General features: G+C 43.4%; 2 protein-coding genes across 2 annotated transcripts in view; one reads left to right on the forward strand and one right to left on the reverse strand.

The window, feature by feature from the left end:
- Positions 1–460: 460 nt before the first annotated feature.
- The window catches only part of smarca2 (SWI/SNF related BAF chromatin remodeling complex subunit ATPase 2), a 57,719-nt gene continuing 42,766 nt past the window's right edge, over positions 461–15,413 (reverse strand). Inside the window, exons 29-34 of the mRNA XM_085295592.1 lie at positions 13,703–13,923; positions 10,581–10,686; positions 10,082–10,183; positions 9,646–9,775; positions 9,045–9,178; positions 461–4,268 (exon numbers count right to left, since the gene is read on the reverse strand). Coding sequence (XP_085151718.1) covers positions 4,233–4,268; positions 9,045–9,178; positions 9,646–9,775; positions 10,082–10,183; positions 10,581–10,686; positions 13,703–13,923 — 729 coding nt within the window. The 3' untranslated portion in view covers positions 461–4,232. The remainder of the gene's footprint in view (positions 4,269–9,044; positions 9,179–9,645; positions 9,776–10,081; positions 10,184–10,580; positions 10,687–13,702; positions 13,924–15,413) is intronic.
- LOC146563174 (zinc finger BED domain-containing protein 4-like) lies at positions 6,942–8,242 on the forward strand. The gene is made up of 3 exons (XM_085294662.1): positions 6,942–7,088; positions 7,146–7,294; positions 7,654–8,242. The coding sequence occupies exons 1-3, from the start codon at positions 6,942–6,944 to the stop codon at positions 8,168–8,170; spliced, it is 813 nt and encodes a 270-aa protein (XP_085150788.1). The 3' UTR covers positions 8,171–8,242.

Below are 15,413 nucleotides of genomic sequence, written 5' to 3' on the forward strand. Positions count from 1 at the left end.
CTCTGCTCTAAAAGAACGCACGTACCTGGCCCCGCCTACTATCCTTGGAAAGGTAAAATGATTGGCTAGAATCTAAAATGTGTCACAGCTCAGGGGGAAAAAAGCACCGAATTGTGCTCTGCTTTTCGGTCTGGTTACTACCGTTTATGTCAGAACCGGTACCGGTACCCATCCCTACGTGGGAGTTGAACGGTATTTGATGATCTGCGTCAGTTGAAACCACTGAGGTTACGCTGCTCGTTAACTTTAGTGCAGAAGAACAGCACATTCAGATGTTTCTTATTTCATGACTTTTGCAGTTCTCCCTAATTAGAGAGACTGAGTTTTACAACCGAAAACAGATGAACTTCAGGAGTTTAACGAGTTTTTGAAATAAAGTGTCAGAACAAAGGTGAGCGGCAACATCGGCAACACAAACACAACAAACAGCAGAAGGCAAAGAAAAAGCAGAGACGCGATCTTTGTGTTGGAAATCAGTGATGTTTATTTGCCCTGGGCTATGAGATACAACCACAAAGACACTGTGCAAAGAAAGCAAAGATGAAGTCACACTTACGGAGAGTCGGCAAGCACATATTACACAAAAATGATATATCTGCATGTGCACGGTATACTGCATGCTACAAATAACACATAAACAATAAAATGAGGGTTTAGAACTAATTCACAAGGAACACGAACACCTGAAACAAACCGACACGTCTCATTAATCTCATAATACTGTTTTCTTTGTAGTAATTCAGGCCGTCACAACCCGTCAGACTCGGTTTGTTACACTTATTTTTCAGATTTTTATGATTTCATTTTCTATTTTTTTGCAAAACGACTGTAACATGTATTCAGACGCTACATTTAGCGCTACGACAGAATCTGGTTTCATTCCCCGAAGTGAGATGTTTCCCCGTGAACCCGCTGTCTGACACGAGCTTTCTACTTAGAAAATAACTCCAACAAAACGAGAAAATTAATGCGACAACGCTGTGATACAGAAAATGTTAAAAACATCAGAGGAAGAACACATGAACCACGTGCACCTCCCTAATCATGTGCGATTATATTTGTCTTACTAGAAGCGGTTAAAAAAAGCGTCGGACATTTCTGGCTGTGTCAAGTTCATCTGTCAGCTACAGACGCACGTTTTTATCTGCCTGTACTTTCACAATCGTGTAATCGCGTTGCTGACCGTCTGCTAAGCCCCGCCCTCCTGTTACCGTTACTGCAACTGTAAAGCTTCGACATGAGGTGAACGCATAGACACACGAGTACAGCTCTGCTCCCGCCAGCTAATCTAAAAAGTTCTTAGTGGGTATTTAAAGAGCCTTTTTATTTTGTTTGGATATTTAAGTTACAGCAGGGACATGGCGTCTCTGTACAGGAGGCCTTGGTGATATCACAGTATTATAACATCCCAGGTATTTAGAAATGTCTACAGGATGATTTTAAATACCTTGAAAGAAACAAATGTTCCCTTTTAAAAACAAAAAGCTGATGCAGAGAGTCTATATCTCAATGTGCAGGCAGGCTCTACTCATGAACAAGGTGCTGAGCTCAGTGAGCTGTGAAAATCTGCAACTGCCGATCTTTAACTAAACATGTGAACAGTTTGATGAAGGTGATGCAGGGACACAGCTGAGCACTTCAGAAGGTAAGAACGCCATTTGTATCTCTGCAAACTGATAACATGGCATCAGGTCTCCAGGGAGAATCAGAGGAAGCAGTTAGTCTTCTAATGTCCAAACAGTCTAAACATATCGTGAAATTTACACTACTCACTCAGTCTAACAGTCACAGTCACTCAGTGTGGCTGTAACTGCTGGGCTAACAGCAAAACTGCTCTGTAAGTTGCTGTTTAGTGGTTATGTGTTGGCTTTCCCTTACAGAGCCCACATGCAACCAAATCATGTTCTTCTAAAAGTACTTTCTTCTTCAAAGTACGGACAGATTGCTTGTTTGCAGCATGCAGTAGAGCATGTTCTGCCCTGCAGCCCCGGGAACCTAACAGTGAATCACTGTTGTAAACTGATGACGGGGCCAAACAGTAAGGGCAGTGACACGAGACTGTTCGGGGAACCCCTCACACCACACAGCTACAAAGACATCTATCAGCAGCTGCTCAGCATTTATCGACTGTTCAAACCAATGAAAACAATTCTGTTAGTTCCAAAGACTCAAAAAGCCCGCTCCTAAGGAGGTTCAAAGACATGCTGGACCAACGGTAACAGCACAACAGAGTACCTACAGACCAAAGGAAACACACGCTAATAATTGGCCCAGTGTTACAGTCTCTGTTTTCATATTTCCACAGTTTCTGTGGGAGGTGAAAGAAAGGAGGCAGCTGTAGCTAATGAAGAGCGAGATGTAGGAGAGCAGGAGGTGGAGGACAGCAGCCGACATGCTGCTTTGGGAGAGAGCAGGAGGAAGCTTTAAGGTGGGGCTGATGGAGCAGAAAGCAGAGAACAGGCCTTGTGTGAACTGTAACGTAATGACAGAACACAAAGAGATTTGATCGTGAGGGTCTGCGTGCCTCAGTGTCAGGCTCAGAGGCTGATTAATATGTACATTTGTTTTGTGATGACTAAAATGCCCTGTCTTAGTACTATGTGATCTATATAATGTCCTGTTACTGTAGGTAAATAAGTAATCAGGTGTGTGTGAATGTTTGATGAAGCGCACAGCTGTTCCTGATGTTGCAGCAGTATGCTGTGCTACTCAGCGAGCCGGCCGCTGCTGCAGGACTGAGACTGAGCTGACATATCACATTCAGAGAGCCCTCAGTCACTGATGGTAATAACAGGGAGGATGTGCACGTGAGGAAAGATAAAGAGGCTGAAGAGATAATTGAGTTCGAGGAAGTCCCAGATAAGAGACAAAAGTGCATCTCCACAGACTGATGTGCAGCCCGAGGGAGACTCTGGATTAAAGTACAGTTAGTGGCCAGAGTTTCAGAGCAGCTGGGAAACTCAGAAGTACCTCAACGTTCACACACTCGTCGCCTCTACCAGGCCAAAGTGGCTGTGGGCTGTCTGCACCACAATGAAATCAACATCTCTCCTTTTGCTACTCGTCAAGAAAAGTTTGCCTCAATGTGAGTCCTGCAGGAGTTCTCCTCCTTTAAGATGCAAGTCCTCCCTGGGGCAGGTGAAAGAACCCTAACCCACGTTGGTCCACGACAAACAGAGAAAGCCTTCATTGGAACCACGAGGACCCCGCCTGACACTTCTGCCCATTTCTAGACTAAACCATGAGATTTAACTGGATTGTTCTACGATGAACAGCAGAAGTGAACTTTGGGTTTCTCCACTGCATTCTTTACAGTTCTGAGAGAAAGTGTCGTAACTGTGGACTCATCTGTGACACACAGACTGTGGTCTACATGCTAACACAGACGTGAGCCCAGCTTTCAACAGTTTGAGGACTTGGACTGGACTGTGGACTTGTCCACATGAGCTACAACACGCGACACAGACTGTTCCAAACGCTGTCCAGCGAATGATTCAGTTTTCCACACGTGTCCACTCACCCCACAGAACAAGGTGACCTCAGCCTGGGCCAGTTAGCAGGTGTTAGCTTCTTTATGGAGTGCACACGCTGACAGCATGTTTAATCTACACACTGAGGCAGATAACTATTAAATCTTTTACTTACTTTCATATTTATTTCGTACAAGCTTAAAAAAGCCTAGCTGTAATTGGACAGACGCTGCGCGTGGGAGGGGTTAAGCTAACGGTCAGTTTGTCTACATTTGGCACGGCACACGTTAAAAACAATAAATCCAAAACTTAAAAAACTGACTGCCATTTCTCCAAATTAGCTTTGATTTCACTGATTATACATATTTTTGTTTTACTTGACTTTTTAAAAATCAGGATACTGAAGGTTTTTTTTAAAGTGCAAGCAAGCGATTACAAACAAAGCAAAAGCGCAAATAGGATGACCAATGTGTGTTTTTCTTTTTTGTACATTTTGTGTTTTGTTAAAGCACGTAGTTAAAAAATATACTACAAAATTGTCTTAAAAAGAGAAATATAAGCTGATTGGTATTGCTGTATGTTATCGATTGTAAGTAATACATTTCTAAGCTGGTGGGAGATGAGAATACACCCTACAGACACACACAGAAGACACACGGAGCAAAGTTTAAGGAACATGAACCTGAACAACAGCAATGGAAGATATTGTCCTTTGTTTCTAAGTGCTGTAAACAATATCCTCGCGCCCTTGCTTCTCCTTCGTCACTCGTCATCACTTTTGCTCTTGTCTGATTGATCCTGCAGAGACAAAGAGAAGAAGAGTGTTAAGAACGAGGAAGAGGATGCAGCGAAGCAGCAACGAGAGGCAGAGCGGCCTGTCGCAACACAACAACGCTGAAATAAGAAAGCTCTCCGGAGGAAAAAGAGGTGGGACGGGCGGTCTTCACATCTTTTCCTGTTCTGAGGCTAACGAGGAGAGCAGTGAAGGAGTGAGGCGAGTCAGACAAGGCGGTCCTTTGAACAGACTCCGTCAGGGCAGAGCGTGCTCCCACCACGGCCGGCACACAGCTGATGAAATCGCTGCATTCATATTCACGGAGTAACGTGAAGGCTCCGAGCTCAGCCAACATAAGACACTTAAACACTCAGCATCATAAATACAAACACTGATGCAACACCTGGACAAAGGTAAGCTGCTCACTTACGCTGAAAAATACACTAAGACGGTCCTTCTCAAATAGTGCCCCCGCCGGGGAACACGGACCGGCATACAGTGTAATTGCACATCCGCTACAGTAGGTGGCAGCGTTCTTAGGATCTGTACTTTACTTGAGCAGTTAATGTTGCAGATATATTTAAATGTATTTATGGATTTTGTTTAATTTTATTTTTCAGAATCAAATGGTTCAAAAAATGTTTATAGTTTGAAGAAGGATGTTTTTATATTTCAGGCAAATCGATGCACTTTGTCTGTAGTAGTTTAGAGAGTCGCAGTACTAGTACATGTACTTAAATCCTTTCTGTTACAGACTAAACAACATTGTTAGTCTTTGTTTTAAGTTGATCTATATTTCTTTCTTTTATGCTGTCTTTAATGTTAATAAGGATACAATGTTATGCAGAAATGTACTTATAATAACAATTTTATAGACAAATGATACTATTTATAGTGACAGGGGAGAGTGGGCGGGGCGTGAAATGTTTTCTTCTTCCTCAGGGGGGCGTAACAGAAAATGATTGCCGGTTCGAGCCCCGGCTCGGACAGTCTCGGTCGTTGTGTCCTTGGGCAAGACACTTTACCCTACTTGCCTACTGGTGATGGCCAGAGGGGCCGATGGCCAGAGGGGCCGATGGCGCGATATGGCAGCCTCGCCTCTGTCAGTCTGCCCCAGGGCAGCTGTGGCTACAACTGTAGCTGCCTCCCCCAGTGTGTGAATGTGAGAGTGAATGAATAGCGCTATATAAATGCAATCCATTATTATTTCATTATTTATGGAAAAAGATAGATGAAAATAAAAAAAAACTTCTGACCAGGGTAAGTCAATCAGGTTTAGCTGGCAGCAGTGAGGTGCCAGGGCCACCCCTCGGCCTCCCAGTAGATGCACCCATGGTATAAAAGTTGACCTCTGACCTTGAAGTCAAGGTCACTGGGATTCAAACTCATTCAAGATTTTTAGTACGTTCACCTACGGTATCAACTGAAAGTCCTACATCACCTCGTTCTCACAGTATCGCACAATAAATGGAGAATATAAACGTGTGGTTTCTACTAGAGATGGACCGATCCGATATTCAGTATCGGTATCGGTCCGATATTGACGTAAATTACTGGATCGGATATCGGAGAGAAATTTAAAATTTTTATCCTATCCAGTGAATATCACAAAAGCACCTCAAAAACTCGCTAGCATGGTATAACCCAGGTCATGACCTTAGCACGTCAGAGCAGTATGCGTCACGTGATCGAGCGGTTATCGTGTGGGAGAGCTCAGAGCCATCATGTCAGCAGTGTGGACTTATTTCAAACTAAAAGACGAAAAAAGCAAGACTGCCGAATGCAACTTATGCGATGCAAGTGTTTCGCGAGGTGGTAGCAGTGTGGGGAATTTTAACACCACAAACATGATTAAACACTTACAGAAACACCACGCAAAGGAGTACGCGGAATTTAGCCTGGCCTCCAAAGCTAAGCAGAAAAGTGTACCATATCAACAAACGCTTTTGGAAAATATTCAGAGACGTGAGAAATTCCCTCCGGAAAGCAATAGAGCGAAGCTGATAACGGAGAAAATAGTTGAATTTGTTGTGCTTGATGACCAGCCCCTTTCCGTTGTGGAAAATGATGGTTTTCGACGCTTAATTGAGCATTTAGAGCCTCGCTACATGCTGCCAAACCGGCATTTCATCTCGGAGGAAGCTATCCCAGGCAAGTACAAACAGGTGCGCAAGTTCATCTCCGAAAGTTTGGAAATAATTCCCACGTTAAGCATGACGACTGATATCTGGAGCTCGGACGTTTGTCCGTTGTCCCTGCTAAGCCTGACTGTACACTGGATAGACTCGAGTTTTACAATGCAAAAAGCAGTGTTGCAGGCCAAAGAGTTTCGTGGTTCACACACAGGAGAGTCCATCGCTGCAGCTATGGAGGAAATGTTAAATGCGTGGAAAATTCCGAAGAATAAAGTCCACGTTGTTTTGCGAGACAATGCCAGCAATATAAAAAAGGCAATGAGCCGGCTAGGTGTTGCAAGTTTGGGATGCTTCGCGCACACTTTGCAACTTGTGGTGAATGAGGGACTGCTTGCACAACGTGGTGTATGTGATGCTGTGACAGTGGGCAGAAAAATAGTGGGTCACTTCAAACACTCACCACAGGCATATTCGCGTTTGGAGGACATTCAAATGGAGCTGAACATGTCACCCAAACGTCTGATACAAGATGTGCGAACAAGATGGAATAGCACATATTATATGATCAAGACCCTCACAGAACAGAAGCGAGCCTTGTGTGCATATTCTGCAGAGTATGATCTGCCTGCCACACTTAGTGCACATCAGTGGGGGTTACTGGAAAAGGTCCTGACAGCTCTAGCTCCCTTTGAGGAGTTAACAAAGGAGGTAAGCGCATCATCCTCATCTGCATCTGATGTCATCCCTATTGTCTGCGTCCTTAAGCGCGTGCTCTCCCGAGAAAATGAGGCCGACGATGGAATAAAGAAAATGAAAGGCACTCTTCTCGAAGCAGTTAACAGACGCTTCAGAGACGTGGAATCCGAGCCACTATACACAGTTGCAACACTGCTGGATCCAAGATATAAAGACAGGTATGTAAGGCTTCACTCATGTTATTTTAACAGATCAACTTGTTTTGTTTGTGTGTGTGTGTGTGTGTGTGTGTGTGTGTGTGTAAGTGATAGTGCATTAGAGAGAGTGTGTCAGAAAATGGTGAGGACATTCTAGATTAGTTGTGATAGACTTGTCATTCAGTCAGGACACCACCATTGCGCATTATAACATGTATTGTCTGATTCAGAGTAGTACAGCAAAGTATGTTGAGGTCTTTATAATGGGCATGGAATAAATAGCAAGAATGAAGAATGATAGTTTAATCACACTGCTGAATGATACTAATGATAAATTTAATGATTGTTTAATATTCAAGTTTGGACTTTTTTCATTTCAGGTACTTCACGAGTGTAGAAACCTCAAAACAAGCTAAAGATGCTTTGATGGCAGAGGTGAGGAAGATGGAGTTTTTGAGAACTACATTAAACTCCTCAGAGCCAGCAGAGGGGACATCAGCAGTCTTGGAGCCAGCAAAGAAGACTCCACGGGTGGAATCTTCCAGCCAAAGCAGACTTGAAAGTGTTTTTGATGAAATCCTGAAGGAAAACGCTCAAGATCCTGTTCCTCAGTTAGCCACGACAAGTGCACGCGTTGAAGTGCAAACTTACCTTAGTGAGCCAACCATTCAACGCTCAGATAATCCACTGCTGTACTGGCAAGTCAACAAACTTAGATTTCCCACTCTGGTTTCTACAGCAGCTAAATTTCTCTGTGCACCTACCACAAGTATTGAGAGTGAGAGACTCTTCAGTACAGCCTCTATTATCATTGATGAAAGGAGAAGCAGGCTGACAGCTGAGAAGGTTGAAATGTTGATCTTTCTGAAGAAGAACCTACCTCTCATGTTAAAGTGAAAAAAAAGTTACAACTGCATTATTACAAGAATGTTGTTTGCTCTGCTAAAATTGCACCTTTTTTCAGTACCAAAGGGGTTTTGAAATTTGCATAAAGTTGCACTTTTATTTACTTGAATTTTACTTTAAATACTTCAAGATTTAAAATTCTGCATAATGTTGCACTTTTATTTTGATGAATGTTACTTTAAATACTTTGAGATTTAAAGTTCTGCATTATGTTGCGCACTTTCAGGATGGATATTTTGATAGTGGTGACAGCTAAACAGTGCTAAAGTTTAAATAAAGAGATATGCATTGTTGAACTGAGCAATATTTTGGGTATCGGACATAAAAAAGTGGTATCGTGCCATCTCTAGTTTCTACATGCACCTGTTACACTCTGCTTCACAAACATGCTCCGTAAACCATGTTTAAGAAATATTTAGGACTCATTTGCATCCTTCTGAGGGTCCTTTGGGTCTTTAGATGTGCGATTTGGCTTTTAAATGAGCGGCAAACGCCACATCAACACAGATAAAAGACGTGATAGCTGACGAGGAATTAAAGGGTGCTTCACGGAGCTTTGTGACTGTCGGTATATGAGACCAAAGCCAGGGGAAGCTCACTCTATAAGAGTAAACAGTGAATTTGGAAGATGGTCTTCAAAGACTTTGAGTGTGATTGCATCAGACGATTTACAAAGAAGAAGGCGGATAATACCGGGAAATATAGCGAACTGAACGTCATTATCTACATAAGCATTTGGTTTCACATAAGTACACTACAAGTTTTTATCCTTTTATTCTACAGAAGATTTAATGCCAGCCAACAGCTGCTGATGGACCTGAACCACCTGTGTCGGCAACATAAGTACAATTATTTTACAACCTACATTATCATCCTGGTCCTCGTCGCTGTCGTCGTCGCTGACCACCGGCTTGGCCTTCCCTCGGCTCTGCCTCTTCTTGCCTTTGTCGTGGCCGCGTGCCTCCCTGCTCAGCTTGATCTTTACCCGCACTGACTTGGCTGAAACACGGGAGAAACGTGAACAGTCTTGCACCGCTTCCCTTCAGCATGTTTGAGAATAAAAGCTACGACATCCTGTTTAACCAAACATATTAGAAACGAAACTATTTGTTGAACGTTTAGCTGACATGGTAGATTTTTATGCTGGAGGCCGTTTCTAATGCAGGGCTGTCAGGGATTTGTGTTGATACTCAATCTCTCAGGTGTCATTACTGCACATCAGCTGTAGTTCGTGGTTTTAAATGCTTTTTAACATTTCACAATAAATGTCCTCCCTTAATAATGACTCGCTCCTATGTCTAAAACATCACTTTCGTCTGTCAGCAGGAGTGCACGGGGCTCCCGCTGCGATGAATATAAAACCCGAGCAGCGTTCGCCGGGTTTGCACTGAGAAGAATTTCAATGAGACAACCAAAGGTCTCTGGTGTGTGTGTGTTGGTACGCGTAGCCATAAAGTGCGTCTCACCCTCGGCCTCTGAGTCATCGTCGTCGTCGTCCTCCTCCTCCTCACTGTCGTCATCGCTGTCATCGTCCTTGGCGATCTTCTGTCTGGCGCTCTTGAAAACAGACTGAAGAACGATGGAGTCCTCGTATATCTGCGGGGGGGGGGGGGGGTGTACAGTTCATTTTAGGCTAGCTCAGTGCTAATAGCTATAACACCATGTGTTTGCAAACGAGCTCGAGTCCGACAGAACAGGAGCCGATCAAAGCAACGCCGAGCTCCGTCTAGCCAAGATTCTCAGGGGAAAGCCCGTCACCGACCAAACAGCTGGCCCCGCCTACACACAATCATTCTAACCATATATAAATATATAAAGCTATTCAAGAGAAGTCCCGGAGTACCAACAAAGCCCCGGAGATGAGCAGGAAAATGAAGAGAGTTCCACAGCAGGGTTTCTGACCTGGGATCCCTCCAAGTTGAAGGTCTGTGCGTTTTGACAGAGCAGCATCACGTCCTTCTCCAGGTCCCCCACGTTCCTGTATTTATGGTTTCTCACACGTTCCTGTTGAAAGACAAAAACAGAACAGCGGCACTGAGCGACGCCTACATCCACACAGGTCGCACAACCTTAAACTACATCGACATCAAGCTTCACCGTCTGCCCTTCCTTTCAAATCCATCATGACACGAAGCTCCACGGACGGTGAATTTACCGGACTATTCGAGCAACAGAGAAAAGAGCTGATTGTTAAATACCAAAAACTGTTGGAACTAAATTAAAACTAATAGATTACCACAAACAGAAACTTCTTTGATCTTTTAAATACATTTAAGGAGTTTCTCATCTTACTGAGTATTCTCTTCTATTAAAGGACCTGGAGTTATAATTTTCAGCCCTTTCTTTCCCGCTAACCCGTCCCTCCTTTGCACAAATGAATGGATCATCTTAGATCACAAACCTTGATTTTTTTGAAGTCCACGGGTTTTCGGATCAGTTCGTAATATTCTGGGAGTTCCTTCCTGGATGGAAGCTGGACAAACACTTCACTGAGTTGCCTTCCAGAGCTGGAAAAACAAAAACAGCAGTTTGTATGCCGTCAAACTCTACTGCACACTAACACTGCCAGTGCTTTCTATCACAGACCAACAGTCATCACAGCGCTGCAACAAAGAGCGAGCGCAGGAAGCCTCGTGGGACGGATGCTGCGGTCAGACTGCTGTAGTGTTTCTAATAAAACGAGACCAACTGGGTGTAAATGTTACTTTAGGTCTCATTTAAGGACACCATTAATATTTTAAGATCCACATCACTGTGGGAGTTATTGCTTTCTGCTTTCAGGCCCCTCTACTACCGAATACTTCACTCAAAGTATTCGGTAGTATTTTACACCCTGAAATACCCACTTATTTTCCTGCTAGATGATATTTAAGGCAATAATTATGAACTAGATCTGTTGAGTCTTCTGAAGCGATATCCAACACACAGCTGCAGCAGTGAGCCTGCGGTAACGGTGTGCACGAAGACCGACGGCGGCGTCTTTACCTGCAGTTTCTCCAGAGTTTGTGAAAATAGAAAAGAGAGATAAGGAGGATGAGGAGAACCCAGCTTGCTCCTGTCACTAAGATCAACTCATCTGCATTTGTAAGAAAGCACACACGCCATTTTTCTCTCAAATGTCCGATATCATCTGTTAGATTCTGCCAGCACTGACTTCCCTTCTTTTTGTGTACAGAGACTTGGCAGAAACACTAACATTTCAACATGTGGGATTATTTTTAAGGATCTCCTTGTGGCTTCATCAATCATTTTATACCAGGCCAGCTCTTAATCAGAAAGAAAAATACTGAAATCTCAAATCTGCAGTCATTAATTTAGGAGTTCAAGGGGAAGAAATACAAGCAACTAAGAGATGACGTTCCACAGCATCAATCATCGGACAGCGTTTCCACTGTTCTCGCTCAGCTGCCTGAATCCAAAGGGCTCACAATTAACATTTAAACACTTTGGATTAACTTGAGCTGTCCGGTGTGTGATATCAGGAAAATAAATGGATAACTTTATTTCGACAAAGCAGCCAAAAACAGTCACAATGACGCAAGCAGCAGAACAGCTGAGCTTCAAGGCTCCTGAATGTGGCAGCTCGGTGCGTCAGACTGTGCTGCGTGAACTGAAACCACAGGGATGGACGGAGGGTTCAGGACGGGTTTAATATCTTTGATGTATGACGCCTATCAAGCCCAGCAACAAAGACTTTAGGAAACACACTCAACTGCTGACTCCCATCAAAGAGCTGGGGTTGGAGTGGAAATGTGACGGTGAAGCTTCTTGATGGAAAAACTATTGATTTAGAAACCAATTGTTCTGTGCGTGACACATCATACTTGGAAACCACAGGTGTTGCCAAACAAGCCGTAACCTGTTTCCTGGATGCTGCTGTTGCCTCCACTGAGGAAATAAGCATTTATTACATTCCAGCAACAGCTTGAACTCCGCCCGCATTTGCTTTAAGCAATGCGGAGTCACACTTTGTTTTATTAGGAAACATCACTGTAACCCAGGGATCCAAAGTCCTGCACTGGAAATTTCAAATTCTGCCCCAGTCAAGTGTGGAGAGAGCAGCGCCAGAGTCGTGATTGAGATGCTCTGGGAAGAACAACCATCAACAGGGAGAGGAAAGAATTCGACTTCTGGAACGGCAGGTAGCAGTTTCCTGGAAAAGCTTAAGCCGAGCAGTGAGCCAGTGCACTTCAGAGCAACGTGAACACAAATGCATATGTTCTGTCATGCATGGGTGGATGTCACAGGGAGATGCATGCTCGTGACTCTGCATGTGGGCAAAAGAGAAAGTATCCAGACACAACAAATCAGACGCACACTTATTTTCTTTGGCTTGTTGGGAAGAACCAATGCAAGGTTCCCGTTTCTCAGACATTACCTCACGTCTGCTCATTTTCACCGTGCCGACCAGCGAGAAGGCTGTACTTTCCAGTGGATAGTCACGCCACTATTTGCTACACTCTCACAAACGGGGCCACCTTTTTGCATGCAAACGTAAATTTTACTGTAACCACGACAAGTTAACCTTCTCAGGTCAGTTCATGTACTGAGGGTGACGCTCCTCAAGCACCGAGCTCCTCGTTAGCTAGATTTTTAACACATGCTGAATCAGCTCTTCCTCCGGTTGGTTTCCCCACCGTCCCTGCTGCCTTTATGAGGGACTTGGTTTGGATATCGATGACCACGGGATGATCTATTGGCCAATCTATCGATTTAAGTTTGACAGCAGCAGCTCGCTCGCTTGCAAACAAAAGACAACAACAAAAACAAAACCTTAATATGTGTTGATAAAAGAACTTAAAGGAACACTTTCCTCTGCTACAAATCAGGTGTTAGTCCCAGTCACCCCAAGACTGGAGGGTCCTCCTCCTATATTTGCTATGTAAGTAATTTTATTCCTTCCTCGGAGTCTCCACAGGATAAGCCCACTGCTCCACTCCTATAAGCATTTGTATCTTTCAGACAGCCAAATGTAATCTGGCACGTATTCTTGTGTTTCTTTGCAGCTCCGAAGCTAAATGAATTATGCTGCACAGCTCTGAAGAAATAAATATATGCATAAGAAGGTTGTCTAGTGTTTCAGAAGGCCCGCTCTGAATGGAGAGAGTACAACTGTAATTAAAGTTTTAACAGCTTTAATGCTGCTGGTGTGAAATGAAAAATAAGGCAGTGCTTTATTTAAAGTCCTCTCATTTGGTAAGAACCTATTTGGACCTTCCTCTATAACCACAGGGCTTTTAGCTAATGTTCTACTCAACTTTATAACGTGTTTCCATAAGTTATATGCTATGGAAATAACACTGAACACGGAGTTACTAGAGTGTCTAATCAGATCAGCTATTATATACATCATCCAGCCAATTATTAGACTCGTTTCATTCATCCCAAAAGGCCTGTTTGATGTGAATCACCTGTTTGATGCTATTTTTCCTGAATGGTTGTACAATGGAAAGATGAATTGCTGGTATATTAACTGTATGATACGTTATCTCAAACATGCAGCAAGTCTCTGGATGATCTCACCCGTCTCTGTAGTTGATCACTGTATCAATGATGGCGTTCATTTGCTTGGTGAGTTTGGGCGGGTTGGGGGACAGCTTCTCTGCTGGCGGTCGTCCACGTCTCTTCTTGGCCTTCGCGCCTCCGTCCTCTCTGCCGGAGTCCTTGTCCTGACGTCTTTTGCGTTTGCGCTTTTTCAGCCGGATCTCCTCCTCCATCTCCTCCAGGTTTCCATCTTCAATCGCCTAAAACGTGAAAAGAGCCACAGCGGAGCTGAGGTCAAACCTACAGCAAGGATCTCAACAATCAAAAACAATTCTCGTTGCAAAGATTCAGAGATTATCAGTGGTGCATGCTGTTACACTGTAGGACCAACAGTGTTTTCACATTGGGCAGGATGCACTGTGCTCTGAAACCCAGTATCATTAATGACTGTTTAATGATGATCTGTTGTGACCTGAAAAATGTCCGTTTTCCGAGACAACAGGAAGGAAAGCCACACAACTTGTTGTAGGTCGATGAAAAGTGTCAAAATGTTTGATTTGTTAAGTTTCCTCGGAGCAATCTAGGAGAAAAGCTCTTGATGTATTAAAGCACAGAGGTACAGAAAACCACGGCGAGAGGTTTTTGAAGGCCCAAGCTATGTAATCATTTTGGAGCAACATATGCTGCCAGACTGCAGAAACCTTTTTCAGGAAGACCCTGCTTATTTAAGCAAAACCATGCCAAACTGCATCCTTTGTGTCGCACCCCGCTATTCAATACCCATCAGCTGTTGGACCCTTTAATCATACAGCTTCATCTGTAAAATATTTACATACCCAGTGTGTCTTTTGTCCTGCCTCCCTCCCCTCATCCTTCAGCCTGGTTCACTTGGAAGCTTCTTCCTGTTGAAAGGAAGTTCTTCCTTCCCACTGTTGCCAAGTGCTCATAGAGGGCCGTGTGATTTGTTACTCTAGGTTCTTAACCTCACAACATAAAGTGCAGAGAGGCAATTGTTCTTTTGATTCACTGCAATCAATTCAACTGAATTTATATAAAATACAACTGAACTGAATAAAAGGTTTAGCCAAAGACTGCCTTTGGAAACAGGCCTGTTAATGTACACAACGTTCATATTTTGAAATCCACTCAGTACTTGTTGATATTTTATATGACTCAAACCATTTGAGTTGGGGGATGCTTTGCTCCCTGACAAACGATTTCTATGATCATCACACCTCTAGCTTTGTTATATTGCTTAAAGGTTTAAGTCGTTTTCTTTTAATTAATGTTCGTCTGAAACTCAGTTGACAGTGTTTCAATATATTCTCACCTTGGCCTGAAACTTTCTTCTTTCTATTTTCGTTCTCCCACAGAACTGAGCTAAAGTCAATAAAACGGATCTGAGTTTGTCTCTCCAGGGAACATGTCACACTTTATTTGCTGAGTGTGAATCGGTGCCTTTAGCATCAAATCAAGCAAAACTACAGCATGCAGCCATAATGAGACTTAGGTTAAACTGTTACTTGCATATATATATATATATATTAGGGGTGCAACGATATTCGTATCGATATTGAACCGTTCGATACAGTGCTTTCGGTTCGGTACGCATATGTATCGAACAATACAACATTTGTAATTTATTTTATCAATTTTCCTTCTGACGATGCTGTCTGTGTTGAGCGCTCAGTGAATCTGTGTTCGACTACTCCGCCTAGGCTGCACTGTCCAGCGCAGATCCACTGAGCGC

The sequence above is a fragment of the Mchenga conophoros genome, linkage group LG12 (assembly GCF_057382185.1).
Source record: "Mchenga conophoros isolate Kocher_MC1m ecotype Shallow Benthic linkage group LG12, M_conophoros_male_GT1.1, whole genome shotgun sequence".
Taxonomy (NCBI): Eukaryota; Metazoa; Chordata; class Actinopteri; order Cichliformes; family Cichlidae; genus Mchenga; species Mchenga conophoros.